Source organism: Schistocerca piceifrons, chromosome 7 (genome assembly GCF_021461385.2).
Source record: "Schistocerca piceifrons isolate TAMUIC-IGC-003096 chromosome 7, iqSchPice1.1, whole genome shotgun sequence".
Taxonomy (NCBI): domain Eukaryota; kingdom Metazoa; phylum Arthropoda; class Insecta; order Orthoptera; family Acrididae; genus Schistocerca; species Schistocerca piceifrons.
Genome location: NC_060144.1, coordinates 581604968 through 581625613, shown reverse-complemented (window position 1 = coordinate 581625613; position 20646 = coordinate 581604968). Strand labels below are relative to the sequence as shown.

The 20646-nt window shown below is 45.7% G+C and overlaps 1 protein-coding gene across 1 annotated transcript in view; it reads right to left on the bottom strand.

Annotated features, from left to right (window-relative positions):
* The window catches only part of LOC124709096 (myrosinase 1-like), a 243696-nt gene that overhangs the window by 68362 nt on the left and 154688 nt on the right, over positions 1-20646 (bottom strand). The window contains exon 7 of the mRNA XM_047240744.1: positions 17157-17291. Coding sequence (XP_047096700.1) covers positions 17157-17291 — 135 coding nt within the window. The remainder of the gene's footprint in view (positions 1-17156; positions 17292-20646) is intronic.

Below are 20646 nucleotides of genomic sequence, written 5' to 3'. Positions count from 1 at the left end.
TCTACACACTGTATGACTTTCACACATGCAGAATGAAAACTGTGTTTTTACAAAAATAGTGTGCATTTCTTTTAGAGTGACACTCGTATATACGAGAGTAATCCCAAAAGTAAGGTCTCCTATTTTTGTATAAGTACAGAACTCTGTGTGGCAGTTGGTCACACTGTTACGAAGAGTGCTTCACGCGCTGTGTGTAAACACGCGCACGCCGCGCTGAGGCGCTCAGTCTTGGCTTGGCAGCCGTTGAGAATGGAGCTCCCGTTGGATGTTACCGCCAAGTGCGAATTGCGCGCAGTTACTCGGTTTTGGAACGCAAAGGGCACTGCGCCGATTGAAATCCATCGCCAGTTGACGGAAGTCTATGATGAGTCGTGCATGGATGTCAAAAATGTTCGTAAGTGGTGTAGAGAGTTTGCAGCTGGTCGGACCGAAATTCACGACGAACAAAGGAGCGGGAGTCCGTCAATTTCTGAGGAGACAGTGTTGAAGGTTGAGCAAAGCATGCTTGAAGATGAGCGGATCACCCTGGATGATCTCTGCACGGCCGGCTAGTGTGGCCGAGCGGTTCTAGGCGCTTCAGTCTGGAACCGCGCGACCGCTACGGTCGCAGGTTCGAATCCTGCCTCGAGCATGGATGTGTGTGATGTCCTTAGGTTAGTTAGGTTTAAGTAGCTCTAAGTTCTAGGGGACTGATAACCACAGCAGTTGAGTCCCATAGTGCTCAGAGCCATTTGACCCATTTTTGATCTCTGCACGTTGGTTCATGAGGTTTCCCGAATCACCGCTCACAGAATTTTAATGGAAAAATTGAACTACCGGAAGGTGTGCGCAAGATGGGTGCCACGCATGCTGACTGAGGACCACATGGGGCAACGACTTGATGCTTCCCGCGCATTTCTTCACCGCCTTGCTGCCGAACAGGACAACTTCCTGGACTCAACTGTCACGGGTGACGAAACCTTTGCATACCACTTTCCACCTGAGAGCAAGCAACAACTTTCTGAACAGCATGGCAGCGAGCTGTTATGGCATGGAAATACAAAAACTACCACAGCGTCTACAAAAATGCATCGACAGAAATGGTGATTATGTCGAAAAATAGCTAAATGTTCAAACTGTAAACTGATGTAATCCATTGTAGAAATAGACGGGTCTATGTACTTATAAAAAATAGGAGACCTTACTTTTGGGATTACAAGGTGCTGTGTTTTGTACACCGAGCAGTCTCATCTGGCAGTAGCATTGGTTCTGATCTACATCTACGTCTACATCAATCTCCGCAAGCCATCTAACAGTGTGTGGCAGATGGTACTTCTGGTACCACCGATTGATCCACCCTTCCCTGTTCCACTCGCGATAGGAGCGCGAGAAAAATGATTGCCGGTAAGCCTCTGTGTTGGCTCTAATTTATCGAATTTTCTCGTCGTGGTCATTTCACGAAATGTATGTGTGGGGGGGGGGGGGGGGGGGGGGAAGTAATATGTTGTCCAACTCTTCCCGGAAAATGCTGTCTCGAAAGTTGAATAGTAAACCTCTCAGTGCTCAGTGATGCACAACGCCTCTCTTGTAACGTCTACCAGTGGTGTCTGTTGACCATCTCTGTAACTCTCTTCCGCCGTTTAAACGATCCAGTGACGAGACGCGCAGCTCTTCGTTCGATTTTCTCTATCTCTTCTATCAGTCCAATCTGGTATAGATTCCACATCGATGAACAATACGGCTGGTCCCGGCGGAGGTTAGAGTCCTCCCTCGGGCATGGGTGTGTGTGTGTTTGTCCTTAGGCTAATTTAGGTCAACTAGTGTGTAAGCTTAGGGACTGATGACCTTAGCAGTTAAGTCCCATACGATTTCACACACATTTGAACATTTTTTTGATGAACAATACTCAAATAATCGCTTGAACAAGCGCCTTGTAAGCCACTTCCTTCGTAGATGAGTTACATTTCCTTAAGATTCTTCCTATCAATCTCACTGTCAGTCTGACATCAGCTTCTCCTGCTATTTACTTCATATTGTCATTCAACATAAGGTCGCTCTGGATAGTTACTGCTAGGCGTTTTGCTGTAGATACTGGTTCCAGCATTTGTCATCAATAGTGTAGTTGTACAGTGGTGGATTTCTTTTCCTCTGTTTGCCCACTATGTAACGTTTCTTTACGCTCAGGTTCAACCGCCAGTGCCTGCACTCTTCATGAGTCCTCCGCAGGTCATTCTGCAACTCGATGTTATCTCCTGGCGTTACTAATTTCTTACCGACAACAGCATCATTGGCGAGTAGTCTTCAAGAGCCGCCGACGCTTTTTACTGGATCATTTGTATATACTATAAACAGCCACGGTCCTAACACATTTCCTTCGAGTACTCCTGAAATTATCGTTACATCTGCTGATTTTGTTCCGTTGAGAGCGACGTGTTAAATTCTACCTGCAAGGAAGTCTTGAATCCAGTCGTAAATCTGGTCCTATATTCTATAAGATTGTATTTTTCCACTAAACAGCAGTGCGGGACGGTGTCAAATCCCTTCCTGCATTCGAGGAACACAGCATCAAGCTGAACGCCGTTGTCTGAGGCGCTATGGATCTCATGGAGGAACAGTGCGAGTTGAGTTTCGCAGGATCTCCTCCTCCGGAATGAGTGTTGATTTTTATGGGAGATTTTCGTTCTCAAAAGCTTCGTAATTCTTAAGCGTAAAAGAAATTTCACAATTCTACAACAGATTGACATCAACGATGTATAGGCCTATAGTTACTTGCATCGGTCTTACAGACCCTCTTGAAACTGGGAATGATCTTCGTTCTTTTCCAGTCGCTAGGTAACTTTCGTTGTTAGAAGGGGAGATAGTTCTTTCGCATAATCTTTGTAGAACCTTATAGGTATCTCATCTGGTCCCGATGCATTTCCACTACTAAGCGATTGTAGTCGCTTTTCTATTTCGCAATTGTTTTTCTCAATATCAGCCATTTTGGCGTTCTTACGATGATTGGATGGAGGGACTGTGTTACGATCTTCCACTGTGAAACACTTCCGGATGACCGAAATCATTATCCGGCTGTATCTCTGTTATCTTCCGTTTCGGCGCCAGTATGGTCTGTGAGTGAGTGAATGAATAGATGATCTCGAACCGCTTATTGGTAACACGAAAAAGTCCTACGGGTATTTACTCAGACCGGTTGACAAAATTTTACTTTCAAACTCATTGAACGCTTCTCTCACTGCTCTCCTTACGGTCATTTTCCCGTCACTGAGCTTTCGCTCCTCAGCTAGGTTTTGACTTCTCTTGAATCTGTGATGAACCATTCTTTGTTTACGTAGCAGTTTTCTAACACGGCTGTTGAACCACGGCGGGCCATTCCCATCGCTTAAGACCTTGCTCGGAACATACTTGTCTAAGACAGACTGAACGCCGCTTTTGAATTTCTTCCATTTGTGCTCGACATCTTCGTCCTCAGCATTGAGTATTTGATGCTGTCTGTTTAAATACTTTGCAATTTGAATCCTGTCGCTATTCCTAAGCAAAAATATTCTCTCACCTTTCTTAACATTTACCGTAAAACACGTGGTCGTAGTTGCTATGATAGTCTAATGATTACTGACTGAGCATCGAGTAGAACAGAGCCTGAATAACAGGTACGTTGCTTCACTATGCTGCATCATCTCAGAGTCAGGGGTCATCAATAGCACTGGCTGGTGACACGTGGTATGGCAGACTCTCGGCAACATCAATAGATATTTTCTTTAGCAAAACTTGCCGGCCCGGACAGCAGTCGAGCAACTCCCCTATCGAGATAGGTCAGAAGAACACGGGCGACAAGGAAAACCGGCAGTGTTGCGTTATCTTGTTGAAAGGTAATGACATGGAGACCAAGCAGATACAGTGCCCGCTACCCAAACTGCAGCCTATGTGAACTAGAAGTGATCGCGTTGTGTACTCACGAGGAGTAGTTGGCAAATGCCGTAACCCGATTTTCCAGAATCTTCACTCAGTGGAGGAGGAGTCATAATACGTGCACACGTGTCTGGGCTTATACCTAGATACTTTATCGTTTTTTGAGAAAAGACGGTCAAAGTTTTAGCGGCTAAATAGTTCAGCCGAAGCGATGGCACACCGTTTAGCGTCGCGGCATAACAATTTCACGCCCCTTATTCGAAACCCGAATGTTACTTTTATTTTTGTTTTTCGTTTACTACCCATTTCTGTAGAGTATTTTTTAATGAATACTGAAGTAACGTTACCCTTATACGCCTACAGATAGTATTTGTGGTGAATGAATTTAAAAAAATGAATGAGAGAATTTAAAATCGTTTCCGGTGAATTTCCTGGAGCGTATCTTGATTCAGCTACAAGCGCCAGTTTTCGGTAAAGTGAATGGTTGTGTGTAGTTTTCGGAGAAATTATTGCCAACGCGTGAAATTTTCAGCAATGTTGACGACGTTTCTTCCGCGAGTGAGATTCATACGAAGAAATGATAGTGTGGCACACCCGCTTCGAGCGATGTTCGTGGTTTTCGGAATTTCTATCTTTCTATGTTTCTACGATCGATATCGTCCATGCAAACGCACCAAATATTCCTGAAAAGTAAATATAAGAATAAAACATAATAATTAATATAAGAATGAAATATAATGGTACGAGAATTTAAAAAGATTCTAATCCATGAAAATACCTTACCACCTATAATATATAGTAAATGAAATAAAAAAATAAATAAAAATAGTAAACGGGTTTCGAACACAGGATGGAAAAGAGAGAGAGAGAGAGAAAGATACACTCCTGGAAATGGAGAAAAGAACACATTGACACCGGTGTGTCAGACCCACCATACTTGCTCCGGACACTGCGAGAGGGCTGTACAAGCAATGATCACACGCACGGTACAGCGGACACACCAGGAACCGCGGTGTTGGCCGTCGAATGGCGCTAGCTGCGCAGCATTTGTGCACCGCCGCCGTCAGTGTCAGCCAGTTTGCCGTGGTATACGGAGCTCCATCGCAGTCTTTAACACTGGTAGCATGCTGCGACAGCGTGGACGTAAACCGTATGTGCAGTTGACGGACTTTGAGCGAGGGCGTATAGTGGGCATGCGGAAGGCCGGGTGGACGTACCGCCGAATTGCTCAACACGTGGGGCGTGAGGTCTCCATTGTCGCCAGTGGTCGGCGGAAGGTGCACGTGCCCGTCGACCTGGGACCGGACCGCAGCGACGCACGGATGCACGCCAAGACCGTGGGATCCTACGCAGTGCCGTAGGGGACCGCACCGCCACATCCTAGCAAATTAGGGACACTGTTGCTCCTGGGGTATCGGCGAGGACCATTCGCAACCGTCTCCATGAAGCTGGGCTACGGTCCCGCACACCGTTAGGCCGTCTTCCGCTCACGCCCCAACATCGTGCAGCCCGCCTCCAGTGGTGTCGCGACAGGCGTGAATGGAGGGACGAATGGAGACGTGTCGTCTTCAGCGATGAGAGTCGCTTCTGCCTTGGTGCCAATGATGGTCGTATGCGTGTTTGGCGCCGTGCAGGTGAGCGCCACAATCAGGATTGCATACGACCGAGGCACACAGGGCCAACACCCGGCATCATGGTGTGGGGAGCGATCTCCTACACTGGCCGTACACCACTGGTGATCGTCGAGGGGACACTGAATAGTGTACGGTACATCCAAACCGTCATCGAACCCATCGTTCTACCATTCCTAGACCGGCAAGGGAACTTGCTGTTCCAACAGGACAATGCACGTCCGCATGTATCCTGTGCCACCCAACGTGCTCTAGAAGGTGTAAGTCAACTACCCTGGCCAGCAAGATCTCCGGATCTGTCCCCCATTGAGCATGTTTGGGACTGGATGAAGCGTCGTCTCACGCGGTCTGCACGTCCAGCACGAACGCTGGTCCAACTGAGGCGCCAGGTGGAAATGGCATGGCAAGCCGTTCCACAGGACTACATCCAGCATCTCTACGATCGTCTCCATGGGAGAATAGCAGCCTGCATTGCTGCGAAAGGTGGATATACACTGTACTAGTGCCGACATTGTGCATGCTCTGTTGCCTGTGTCTATGTGCCTGTGGTTCTGTCAGTGTGATCATGTGATGTATCTGACCCCAGGAATGTGTCAATAAAGTTTCCCCTTCCTGGGACAATGAATTCACGGTGTTCTTATTTCAATTTCCAGGGGTGTAGATAGAGAATGACGCTAGACACTGTGTCACAACTTCGAGTAAGATTAGTGTGCGCTGCCGGCCGAAGTGGCCGTGCGGTTAAAGGCGCTGCAGTCTGGAACCGCAAGACCGCTACGGTCGCAGGTTCGAATCCTGCCTCGGGCATGGATGTTTGTGCTGTCCTTAGGTTAGTTAGGTTTAACTAGTTCTAAGTTCAGGGGACTAATGACCTCAGCAGTTGAGTCCCATAGTGCTCAGAGCCATTTGAATCATTAGTGTGCGCTAAAAGGCACTAAATTATATCGAAAACTTTGTCGTTTTGTCAGAAACGGTGGAGTGCCTACAGATAAGCCAAGACACATGTTCGCTTATTTTAACCTCAGTTCCCCTGAGCCAATTTTCTGGTAATTCCGGTTACGGCACTTGCTGTGTTATCCTGTCAGGGGCAATCCATACCGTAACACCAGCTGTTGGGCCCAAATGAAGATTACAATGCAGTCTACTAGTAATCTGAACTCTCTTTGAAGCTGCCACGTACGCATGTGTCCATCACGATGCTGTGCGCAATACTGCTAGCAGCCACTCGTAGCTTCCACTATTGTCATTTGGTGCACTTGTCTCTGCTGTTGTGTCGAGGGAAGCTACAACAATGGTCACCATTGATTACTGTCGATGGTACTCCAGACGGTGTGGCACTCTCCGTGCGGATAGTTGTCTTGCTGAAAATAACACACACGGTACGGGAAATGGTTGGACGGTTTAGCAAAGCCGAGTGCACAATATGTCTGTCCTCTCGGGCGCTAATCACATGGAGCCAATGGTATACCGCATACTACTAACTACCGCCCTCCTGAACTAATCGATTCTGTTTTCGCTTAGCTGTCATGGGACCTCAACCAACACGGACAGCTATTGCAGTCTCTATGCGACACGATCTTGCCCGCTCTGAATGATGACCAATGCTGCTTCTTACATGGGGCATGACACGATCTTCTACAGACGACTAACACTGAACGCGACTGATGAATGACAAACCTGCTATGTAATCATTCCTTATACTTGGTGGTCTGAAACAGACTGAAAAGCTTCTAAAGCTATTGCATAGTAGGTCGTTCTGAGGAATAACTGTTATTGTTGTGGTCTTCAGTCCTGAGACACGTTTATGCAGCTCTCCGTGCTACTCTATCCTGTGCAAGTTTGTTCATCTCCCAGTACCTCCTGCTACCTACATCCTTCTGAATCTGTTTAGTGTATTCATCTCTTGGTCTCCCTCTACGATTTTTACCTTCCACGCTGCCTTCCAATACTAAATTGGTGATTCCTTGATGCCTCAGAACATGCCCTACCAACCGATCCCTTCTTCTAGTCAAGTTGTGCCACTAATTTATCTTCTCTCCAATTCTGTTCAATACCTCCTCATTAGTTGTGTGATCTACCCTCTAATCTTCAGCATTCTTCTATAGCACCACATTTCGAAAGCTTCAATTCTCCTCTTGTCTAAACAATTTATCGTGTATGATTCACTTCCATACATGGCTACACTCCACACAAATACTTTCAGAAACGACTTCCTGACATTTAATTTACACTGGATGTTAACAAATTTCCCTTCTTCAGAAACGCAATCCTTGCCATTGCCAGTCTACTTTTTATATCCTCTCTACTTCGACCATCATCAGTTATTTTGCTCCCCAAATAGCAAAACTCATTTACTACTTTAAGCCTTTCATTTCCTAATCTAATTCCCACAGCATTACCCGATTTAATTCGACTACTTTCCATTATCCTCGTTTTGCTTCTGTTGATGTTCATCTTACATCCTCCTTTCAAGACACTGTCCATTCCGTTCAGCTGCTCTTCCAGGTCCAATGCTGTCTCTGACAGAATTACAATGTCATCGCTGAACCTCAAAGTTTTCACTTCTTCTTCATGGATTTTAATTCCTACTCCGATTTTTTCTTTTGTTTCCTTTACTGCTTGCTCAATATACAGACTGAATAACATCGGGGATAGGCTACAGCTCTGTCTCACTCCCTTCCCAACCACCGCTTCCCTTTCATGCCCCTCGACTCTTATAACTGCCATCTGGTTTCTGTACAAATTGTAAATGGCCTTTCGCTCCCTGTATTTTACCCCTGCACCTTCAGAATTTGAAAGAGAGTGTTCCAGTCAACATTGTCAAAAGCTTTCTCTAAGTCTGCAAATGCTAGAAACGTAGGTTTGCCTTTCCTTAATCTATTTTCTAAGATAAGTCATAGGGTCAAATGGCTCTGAGCACTATGCGACTTAACTTCTGAGGTCATCAGTCGCCTAGTACTTAGAACTAATTAAACCTAACTAACCTAAGGACATCACACACATCCATGCCCGAGGCAGGATTCGAACCTGCGGCCGTAGCGGTCGCTCGGTTCCAGACTGTAGCGCCTAGAACCGCACGGCCACTCCGACCGGCGTCGTAGGGTCAATATTGCCTCACGTGTTGCAACATTTCTATAGAATCCAAACTGATCTTCCCCGAGGTCGGTTTCTACCAGTTTTTCCATTCGTCTGTAAAGAATTCGTGTTAGTATTTTGCAGCTGTGACTTATTAAACTGATAGTTCGGTAATTTTCACATCTGTCAACACCTGCTTTCTTTCGCATTGGAATTATTATATTCTTCTTGAAGTCTGAGGGTATTTCCCCTGTCTGATACATTTTGCTCTCCAGATGGTAGAGTTTTGTCAGGACTGGCTCTCCCAAGGCTGTCAGTAGTTCCAATGGAATGTTGTATACTCCCGGGGCCTTGTTTCGACTCAGGTCTTTCAGTGCTCTGTCGAACTCTTCACGCAGTGAATAAGTGTTAAGAAAAAAAATTCAATACGTTGCGCTGTTTCCGAGTTCATCAGCACTGAAGTTAACAAATGAGGCCGCTGCGCGGGCAAATTCAAGCGGCCCGTCCAGAGACGGTGTCGTGTTCTTCGTTTGGTTTCCTAAAACCGAACAAGAGAGCGATACAGAAAGTGGACGCGGGACGGTGGTAAGGATCGAACCCGAGCCAAAGACTGCGCAGTTTCGGGCGTTGTAATCTACGCTATGAGAACAATTGACACTAATTTTATCTGACGGGCTGCTTGAATATGTGTGTGCAATGGGTTTATTGATAACTTTACTGCTGATTAACTCCGAAACGGCACAGCGTATCGAATTTTTTGGTGAACCATTACTGCTCAGCACAACCTACCCTGCAACACCCTTTCTGTGAGCACTCTGTACAGAGAATGTACGCTGAGGTGGCAAAAGTCGTGGCATAGCGAATGTACATATACAATTGGCGGTACTATCACGCCCACAAGGAACAAAAGGGCAGTGCTTTGGTGGAGCTGTCGTTTGTACGTAGGTGATTCACGTGAAAAGATTTCCGACGTGATTATGGCAGCACGAAGCGCATCAACAGACTTTGAAGGTGAAATTGCAGTTGGAGCTGGAAGCATGGGGCATTCCATTTCGGAAACCGTTAGGGAATTAAATATTTCGAGATGCATAGCGTCAAGAGTGTGTGGAGAATATCCACATTTCTGGCATTGCCTCCCACCACGAAGAATGCAGTGGCCGACGGCCTTCACTTAACGACCGAGAGCAGCGGCGTTTGCGTAGAGTTGCCAGTGCTAACAGACAAGCAACGCTGAGTGATATAGCCGCAGAAATGAATGTGGGACGTACGACGGACGTATCCATTAGGACAATGGGCGAAGTTTTTCGTTAATGGGCTATGGTAGCAGACGATCGATGCGGGTGGCTTTGCCAACGACACGGTATCGCCTGCAGTCTCTCTCCTGCGCTCGTGGCCGCATCTATTAGACTCTAGACGACTGTAAAACCATGGCCTGATCAACTGAGTCCCGATTTCTTTTGGTAAGAGCTGATGGTAGGGTTCGATTGTGGTGCAGACCCAAGGAGGCCATGGACCCAAATTGTCAACAAGACACTGTGCAAGCTGGTGGTAGCCCGATGATGATGTGGGGTATGGCTGTTTTAAATGGAATGGACTGGGTCTTCTGGTCCAGGTGAACCTACCATTGCCTGGAAATGGCTATATTCGGCTAGTTGGAGACCACTTGCAGCCATTCACAGACTTCATGTTTCCAGACATTTATGGGATATAATTGAGAGGTCAGTTCGTGCTCAAAATCCTGCACCTGCAACACCTCCGCAATTATGGACGGCTATAGAGGCAACATGGCTCAGTACTTCTACAGCAGGCTTCCAACGACTTGTTGACTCCATGCCAAGTGGAGGTGTTGTACTATGCCGGGCAAAAGGAGTTCCGAGACGATGTTATGAAGTGTTGGGTTGGGTTGGGTTGTTTGGGGGAAGAGACCAAACACTGAGGTCACCGGTCTCATTGGATTAGGGAAGGATGGGGAAGGAAGTCGGCCGTGCCCTTTCAAAGGAACCATCCTGGCATTTGCCTGGAGCGATTTAGGGGAATCACGGGAAATCTAAATCAGGATGGCCGGATGCGGGATTGAACCGTCGTCCTCCCGAATGCGAGTCTGTTAGGAAGTGTGATAAAAAAAATGGTTCAAATGGCTCTGGGCACTATGGGACTTAACTTCTGAGGTCATCAGTCGCCTAGAACTTAGAACTAATTAAACCTAACTAACCTAAGGACATTACACACATCCATGCCCGATGCAGGATTCGAACCTGCGACCGTAGCGGTTGCTCGGTTCCAGACTATAGCGCCTAGAACCGCTCGACCGCTCCGGCCGGGAGGAAGTCTGCCATGGCATTTGTCACCTCAGTGTACATAACTATAGGGCTTTAGCTCCCCCGCAACTTCTTTGTGCGACTGGTCTGAAATGCTGACTTAGTTGTCCAAGCATACGATGCAAACAATGGGAATATGATGCTCGTCGCCGGTCGGTTTAGTGACTCTGTAATTTTGATGACCAACGGTGTAATTCTATTTTTGTTAAGGTGGACACAGGCATAAAAGTACTAAGAAAGTGGTAAAGCTTTAAGTGATGAATCTAGGAAAAAAGCACGAGCCCTACCCAACGCTCCCATACTAGTCGCGAGTAAGAGATTACACCAAGCGTAGCATGCACTGCACAGAGACGTTCCAGCAATCAGTCTTGCCTCGCTCCATACGTGGATGGAATGGGAAGAAGCATTAACAAGTGATACGCTCTTGCAGAGTGTGGATGTAACTGTAGAAAGCGCAGTTAGTGGAATAACTAAGAATACTTTCACTGTATCAGTCTGCGATTTATACCCTAATTCCATGGATCATGACTGTGGATGTATCTTTGGTGAAAATATTTCACTGGTTTTTTCTACATACTCGCTGAAAGTATTTGGTGAAAACTCAGTCATCATTAAGAGTTGCTAAATTTGGCAATACGATAAGCAAATGGCTATTGGTTAGGTGATACTATTTCTCTCACATCATAATTAACGTGTAAGTTATTTACTAAATTTAAAATATGTCCGAAAATGACACGTCTCGGCTATTATTACAGGTTATGGGCAATATACACTGCCTGGCAAAAACAAAAAAGGGCGCAGAAGGGATGGAGGAAATGAAATGAAACTTCACGGATTGAGAAGGTATGTGACGTTATTTGAGTGATTACGATATTCATCTACATCTACATCTACATGGATACTCTGCAAATCACATTTAAGTGCCTGGCAGAGTTTTCATCGAACCACCTTCACAATTCTCTATTATTCCAGTCTCGTACAGCGCGCGGAAAGAATGAACACCTATATCTATCCGTACGAGCTCTGATTTCCCTTATTTTATCGTGGTGATCGTTCCTCCCTATGTAGGTCAGTGTCAACAAAATATTTTCGCACTCTGAGGAGAAAGTTGGTGATTAGAATTTCGTGAGAAGATTCCGTAGCAACGAGAAACGCCTTTCTTTTAATGATTTCCAGCCCAAATCCTGTATCATTTCTGTGACACTCTCTCCCATATTTCGCAATAATACAAAACGTGCTGCCTTTCTTTGAACTTTTTCGATGTACTCCGTCAGTCCTATCTGGTAAGGATCCCACACCGTGCAGCAGTATTCTAAAACAGGAAGGACAAGCGTAGTGTAGGCAGTCTCCTTAACAGGTCTGTTACATTTTCTAAATGTCCTGCCAATAAAACACAGCCTTTGGTTAGTGTTCGCCACAACATTTTCTGTGTGTTCTTTCCGGTCTAAGTTGTTCGTAACTGTAATACCTAGGTATTTAGTTGAATTATCTGCTTTTAGATTATGCTGATCTGTCGCGTAACCGAAGTTTAACGAGTTCCTTTTAGCACTTATGTGGATGACCTCACAGTTTTCGTTATTCAAGGTCAACTGCCACTTCTCCCACCATTCCGATATTTCTTCTAAATCGTTTTGCAGTTTGTTTTTGATCTTCTGATGACTTTATTAGTCGATAAACGACAGCGTCATCTGCAAACAACCGATGACGGCTGCTCGGACTGTCTCCCAATTCGTTTATATGGATAAGGGACAGCAAAGGACCTGTAACACTACCTTGGGGAACGCCAGAAATCACTTCCGTTTTACTCGATGACTTCCCGGCAATTACTACGAACTGTGACTACTCTGACAGGAAATCTCAAATCCAGTGCGTAACAGAAGATATTCTTCCATAAGAACGCAATATTGAGTCAAACTTGCAAAGAACTTGGAAGTATGAGCCCGCTTATCAGAATGACATTGCACCTCGTCTGGCCTGGACGCTCGCACAGGTTAGGTTGGGAAGGGCATCACACAGCCGTCGTCTTCTCTTCCGAGGCAAGCTGCTGCACTAGCGTTTTAGCTGGTCCTTGATATCCTGGTTAACGATACGGGCACAAAGTAGATGTCCGAGCTAGTTGGTCCCGTACATGTTCTGTCGGGGACTGACGTGGCGGTCTTTCTGGGCCACGGGAGTCTCTCAACCTCACACAGATTGTCCATAGTGGCAGTTGTAAATGAGCATCGTTCTGTTGAAAAGTGGCATCACAATACAGTCGGACGAGAGATAACACACGAGGACACAGAATGTCCATGACGTACCTGTTGTGTCGACAGCGTTCCCTCAATGAGCATGAGCCGTGTCCAGAAGTCGAACTCGATGGTTCCCCTCAGCATGACGCCACGAGTAACATCACTGTGCCTCTCCAAAACCTTGCAAGAATGTGGGCCAACCCCCCCCCCTCCCCCCAGGCAGCCGCCATACTCGCTGATGGTAGTCCAGGACCGTGCATAACCGTGACTCATCGTTCATGACAATATGACGCCATTCATCATCATTGGATGCTTCACAGTCATGGCACCAGTCCAGACTCAGCCACTTTGTTGTGTAGTTAATCGAAGCCTACACATGGGACAGTAATTCCTTGCTCTGATCACCGCTTGTCTCCGACCAATGGTGCATGATGATAAGGACTGCTGCAGAGAGTCCATTATTTGCTTTCGCATGGCAGGCACAGATGTGAAGGGCTTACGATGTGCTCGGCACACAGTATGTCGATCCTCCCCGTGTGGTGGTCAGACGTGGTAGACCAGAACCTCGAAGAGGAGTATGTCCGCCCTCACATTCGCATGCAGTCCGACATCGGGCAATGGTAACATCAGAGAGCTCTACAAAACCGGATATAGCACCATTCGACCAACTGGCCAAATGGAGACCCGGTTGAGACCCTTTTCAAACTCTGTCAGATGCTGATAATGCTGTCTCACACGAGTCCGTGGCTTCTCCGTGTCCTTCAGAGCACCTTAACTTCTGCCAGTAGCCCATCCTTGCTTTCCAAAATTCTTAGAAACTCTCCTGAATTCCTTGCTGGATGAACACACCTAAAGGAAACCATTTCTCAGAAAAATTGGCTTTGGCTTGAAACTTTCTAACTCAGTTAAACTGAGTGTTAAGACAGGGGTATGCAGGAGAGCTTATGTGAAGTCTGAAAGGCAGGAGATAGTTGCTGGTAGAGAACTGTGAGAATTGCTGGGGATTGAGACAGTACGTCCCAGAAACGGTTGCGAGTGACTTTGACAACAGACGCAGTCACGCGCTTGCGTCCTGTTGTAACGACAGCAGCTGATCTGGCGAGTGTTGTCACAGCCAAGAGGGCGTGTCCTGACAGATGTGGCGGCCATGATGAACCCGACGGGCTTTACGGCGTCGCCAGTAGGTGGCGCGATTACTGGCAAAGCTCAGAGTATGAGAAGTCTTCCGTGCAGTTCAGCTAGCCACAGGCTCTGGCCACACAGCCATCCATGGCTGACTTGATCGAATAGAGGGTATCAAACAAGGAGAACTCTAATGAAAACTAAACCCAAACAGCGACAGAGAAGCCAGTAACAGTTTCATAGACAAAATTTAGATGAGTACGTGAGTGAAGAAGCGCCCTCGCTATGAGATTTAGTTTTCAAGTTATTTAATATTAACTATTTTAAATATTATTGATTGGTGACTCCATGGAGTGCTGTGTACACAACGACCATATACGTGAAAATAGAAGGAAGGTCAGCGTTGGCCGTAATTTTGATGGCTTATTGGCAGCAAAATCGATTTTCAATCACATAGTGATTATCTTCAGCGCCGGCCGCGGTGGCCTCGCGGTTCTAGGCGCGCAGTCCGGAACCGTGCGACTGCTACGGTCGCAGGTTCGAATCCTGCCTCGGGCATGGATGTGTGTGATGTCCTTAGGTTAGTTAGGTTTAAGTAGTTCTAAGTTCTAGGGGACTAATGACCACAGCAGTTGAGTCCCATAGTGCTCAGAGCCATTTGAACATTTTGATTATCTTCAGCGCTGTAGTGTACAAATTAAACTCTTAGGCACTGGTGTCAAGTTATTATCAGCAACCAAAGCTATGTAACGATCACAAGTTTAATTTGTAGACTACAGCACTGAAGATGATCGTCCGCAGCTCGTCGTCGTGCGGTAGCGTTCTCGCTTCCCGCGCCCGGGTTCCCGGGTTCGATTCCCGGCGGGGTCAGGGATTTTCTCTGCCTCGTGATGACTGGGTGTTGTGTGACGTCCTTAGGTCAGTTAGGTTTAAGTAGTTCTAAGTTCTAGGGAACTGATGACCATAGCTGTTAAGTCCGATAGTGCTCAGAGCCATTTGAACCATTTGAAGATGATCACTATGTGACAGAAAATCGATTTTGCTGTCAATAAACCATCAAAATTACTGCCAACGCTGACGTTCCTCTTTATTTTAAATATGAAATGATCTTTAAAAATTAATAACTCAGTAACGCCTTAAGCGATTCATGGTAACGTAGTGTCTATGGATAGGTCTTGGTGAGTACCTATAATTTCGAAATTTATGGGAGATTCTTTGTGAATACTACATATTTTAAATTACAGGCCGGAATATACATACCGTGCATAAAAAACTGAAATTTCTCGTAAATACAACTGAAATATTTAAAGTAGTGGTAGCATTAGGAAACAGATGTAATTAGGAATGTATGACTGTAATTAATTTTAACTGTTTCTTTTTATTGATAACATAACAACGCAAAATAGCGTCCACATGGACAAACACCCTATTTGCGACCAAACCATTAAAGATGATGAAATTAGCGTTCAGATTCACGTATAATAGTATATAATAAATGGTTCAAATGGCTCTCAGCACTATGGGACTTAACATCTTTGGTCATCAGTCCCCTAGAACTTAGAACTACTTAAACCTAACTAACCTAAGGACATGCCACAGATCCATGAACGAGGCAGGATTCGAACCTGCGACCGTAGCGGTCAAGCGGTTCCAGACTGAAGCGCCTAGAACCGCACGGTCACACCGGCCGGCAATAGTATATAATAACATTAAAATAGTTTTAAGTATGATTTAGGAAGTCGGAAGTGCGCGAGTTTGACTAACGTCAATGCGAGCGTATAAGCAACAGCGGCCATTTTCACGCGACTGACACTTAGCACTCGTCTGGTAGTCGGGGTTAATACCTGGAGAGGGCGTGTGCGCGGCAGTAATTCGCCTCGAGTGTGTCTATGGGAAACATTACTAAGTATCTGGCCGTTCATTTTTAATATTTCGCGTGTGCCGATTGCAAATAAACTGAAACATTTTTAACTCCTCTGAATTAGAAGATGTCGCGTCAGGCAAGCTGGTTGTGATGGGGACTTGTAATATTTCGCACGTGTCGTTCGCGAATGTTTTGAAACATTCTCATCGTCTCGTTTCTGAATATTTCGGATTAGGCGACTTAGCCTACACTTTAATAACTTTTCTGCAGCCAATTTCGAGGGTGGTAAGTACTCAGAATTTCATTAGTTCACTATTACGGAACTTTCACTTTAGACTTGCGGTAAAGCAACTTCAACTAATTTTCATGGTTTTTCGGAAGTGTGTGAGTACGCTTGATGTTGGTAAGTTTCTTTACACCCTCGCACAACAGTTATTATTTCAGTAATAAACGGTTGTGAAGTGCGTGACGTGATACTTTGATTTTCTGCAATAAAATCATTCTGTTAAAAAACTAAAACGCTGTGAGAAGTGAACCACAAATTTCCTGCCCACATATAATGAATTTGGCTGAATGTATTGAGGGTTGATGTGACAGATGCGTTGCTTTACCCCTGGACAGAAATTTGGCCAACATTTTAGAAGTCCAACCACACATTGAGGACGCCATATAGATTGTGGTTTTCATGGTTTTCAGTTTTTTTTTTTTTTTTAATTCGTGCTGATGCACATGGGGGCCCACGAGTCAGTGGAAGCAACAGTGTTTGGCTTCACCATACGTCAATTATTTATCCATTTGAGGCTAGGAAGAGTTAGTAAGAAGAACATATCTCCATCTATTTTCATCATATTTGAGTTAATTCAACCCTGTATGTCGCAGGTGTCATGTTTGGATAGCTCAGTTAGTCAAAGAAGTTCCCACAGAAGAGAAGCTTCCTTGTTCGATGCAGGGTCCAGTAGAGTGTTTTACCCTACTGCAGAGCTTCCGCTGTGACTGGTCTCCGCGACCTACGTGGTGCTGTCGGCTTACTTACCAAGGGCTCGATGCCGTTGTCCAGCAGCTCGTTGATGAGGTTGTTGTAGTAGTTGACGCCCGCCTGGTTGACGTTGTCCGTGTCCCCGGTGGGCAGGATGCGAGGCCAGCTCAGGGAGAAACGGTACGCGTTGGCCTGTGCGGACAGAACGCGCCTCTGCGTCAACTGGTGTCCCAGCTAAGCTCATTGAACTACATTCAACACATGCGCCACGCAAAGCTAGCTGCAGGATCGAAGGTAAAGGGCTTGAAGATGAATGTCAAACGAAGCAAGCAGGTGGAAGAGATCACAATAAAAAAACACCAGAAAAAGAAACATGTTTTTATATATTTTTCGAAACAGTAAGTAACAAATAATTCGCAGTTGACGAAGGAACATGCTGAAGTGAGAGTTGTGAGACAACTGAATATTATGTAAGAAGATGAAACCCTTACAATGTTCTTATGATCGTATTTATTGTGTAGCTACCAGTTTCGGCGCTTCAATTCAACTGCGTCAGTTGACAGCTTCTTACGATGGTGAACGGCCGTGGTCCCCAAGACCTCCAGTAAAAAGGATGGGCATACAAAAACTTGAAAATTATGCTGCTGTCATTGCAGCCTTCAGTGAGAATAATGGATTGATACAGTTCTCCGTGACAGTGTACCCCGTGTAAGCCTCATCATTTCTAAATACACTACTGGCCATTAAAATTGCTACACCAAGAAGAAATGCAAATGATAAACGGGTATTCATTGGACATATATTATACTAGAACTGACATGTGGTTACATTTTCGCGCAATTTAGGTTCATAGATCCTGAGAAATCAGTACCCAGAACAACCACCTCTGGCCGTAACAACGGCCTTGATACGCCTGGGCATTCAGTCAAACAGAGCTTGGATGGCGTGTACAGGTACAGCTGCCCATGCAGCTGCCCATGCAGCTTCAACACGATACCACAGTTCATCAAGAGTAGTGACTGCCGTATTGTGACGAGCCAGTTGCTCGGACACCATTGACCAGACGTTTTCAATTGGTGAGAGATCTGGAGAATGTGCTGGCCAGGGCAGCAGTCGAACATTTTCTGTATCCAGAAAGACCCGTACAGGACTTGTCACATGCGGTACTGCATAATCCTTATCATTTCGCAGGGATCGAATGAAGGGTAGAGCCACGGGTCGTAACACATCTGAAATGTAACGTCCACTGTTCAAAGTGCCGTCAATGCGAGCAAGAGGTGACCGAGACGTGTAACCACGGGCACCCCATACCATCACGCCGGCTGATACGCCAGTTTGGCGATGACGAATACACGCTTCCAATGTGCGTTCACCGCGATGTCGCCAAACACGGATGCGACCATCATGATGCTGTAAACATAACCTGGATTCATCCGAAAAAATGACGTTTTGCCAATCGTGCACCCAGGTTCGTCGTTGAGTACACCATCGCAGGCGCTCCTGTCTGTCATGCAGTGTCAAGGGTAAACGCAGCCATGGTCTCCGAGCTGATAGTCCATGCTGCTACAAGCGTCGTCGAACTGTTCGTGCAGGTGGTTGTGCCTTGCAAACGTCCCCATCTGTTGACTCAGGGATTGAGACAAGGCTGCACGATCCGTTACAGCCATGTGGATAAGATGCCTGTCATCTCGACTGCTAGTGATACGAGGCCGTTGGGATCCAGCACGGCGTTCCGTATTACCATCCTGAACCCATTGATTCCATATTCTTCTAACAGTTATTGGATCTCGACCAACGCGAGCAGCAATGTCGCGATAGGATAAACCGCAATCGCGATAGGCTACAATCCGACCTTTATCAAAGTCGGAAACGTGAAGGTACGCATTTCTCCTCCTTACACGAGGCATCACAACAACGTTTCACCAAGCAACGCCTGTCAACTGCTGTTTGTGTATGAGAAATCAGTTGGAAACATTCCTCATGTCAGCACGTTTAGGTGTCGCCACCTTCGCCAACCTTGTGTGAATGTCCTGAAAAGCTGATCATTTGCATATCATAGCATCTTCTTCCTGTCGGTTAAATTTAGCGTCTGTAGCACGTCGTCCTCGTGGTGTAGAAATTTTAATGGCCAGTAGTGTAACTTCTGCGGCCTACATCCATTTGAGTCTCCTTGCTGCATTCATGCCTATTGTCGAGACGGCTTAAGAAGATCCCTGGCAGATCGCAGCACTGTCGTTTCAACTGCGAAGCGCTGACGTCTGCAGGCGAAATCGGTAGCCGTCTACAGAGCTGTGACAACACTGAGTGGTTGCCATAGAGACGTTTACAAAATCGCGTTGTTATTGGCTGAGGTAAGCTCGCGAGGCAGTTGCGCCCAGCCCACTGCACCTGTCACGGATCAACTTCTTCCGACTCAGCTATAGGTCTCCTGCTGTAACTTTTACTCCCCCCCCCCCCCCTCCCACGTCTCTATCTAATATTCAGTATTTTTCTGTAGCATCACATTTCAAATCTTTTATTCTCTTGTTCTCTTCTTATGTGAACTGCTTACCGTTCATGTTTCACTTCCGTACAAGGGTACAAATCAAATATCTTTAAAAACGAATTCCTGATACATAAATTCATTTTAGATGTTAACAAATTCCTCTTGCTAAAGCAATGAAATAAAATTTATACTGTAGCGAGGACTTGAACCCAGTTTTCTAGCTTACTAGGGGTATGTGCTAATCATTACACCACAGTAGCGTTGTGACCAGTATAGCTGTGTGGACCGCTTAAGTCCAATGCCCTCCCAAAAAACACAAACTTCAGTTCTAACCTTCAGCCCACTTTCCCTTCTTGCTATTGCGTGTCGGCGTTTTGTATCTTCTCTACCTCAGCCATCATTAGTTATGTCGCCTCCCAAACAGCAACTTCTAGTGTATCTACTGCTTCATAGTGTATCATCACCTAATTTAATTCCTTCAGCAACGTCTCACTAAGTTCGACTACATTCCACAACCATTGTTCTACTTTTGTTGATATTTATCTTACATCCTTCTTTCAAGACACTGGCCGTCCAGTTCAACTGCTCTTCCAAGTCCTTTGGTCTGTCTGACAGCATCATACGACGTCATAGGCAAACCTCAAAGTTTTTATTTCTTCTCTCCGAACTATAATTCGCTTTCCAGATTCCTCCTTGGTTTCCTATAATGCTTTCTCAGCGTACAGACTGAATAAAACTGGCCATGTGCTACAACCCTGTCTCAAGCCCTTCTCAACCACTGCTTCCCTTATAACTGCCATCTGGTTTCTCAACAAGCTATAAATGATATTTCGCTACCCGTTTTTTTTATCCCTGCATCCTCAAAATTTCAAAGAGTGTGTACCAGTCAACATTGTCAAAAGCTGTTTATAAATCGGCAACTGTTATAATGCAGATTTGTCTTCATTAAATTTGTCTTCTAAAATAGGACATAGAATCAGGATTGCCTTGTATGTTCTTACATTTCCCCAGAACCCAAACTGATATTCTCCGAGGTCTGTTTCCACCAGTTTTTTCCATTCT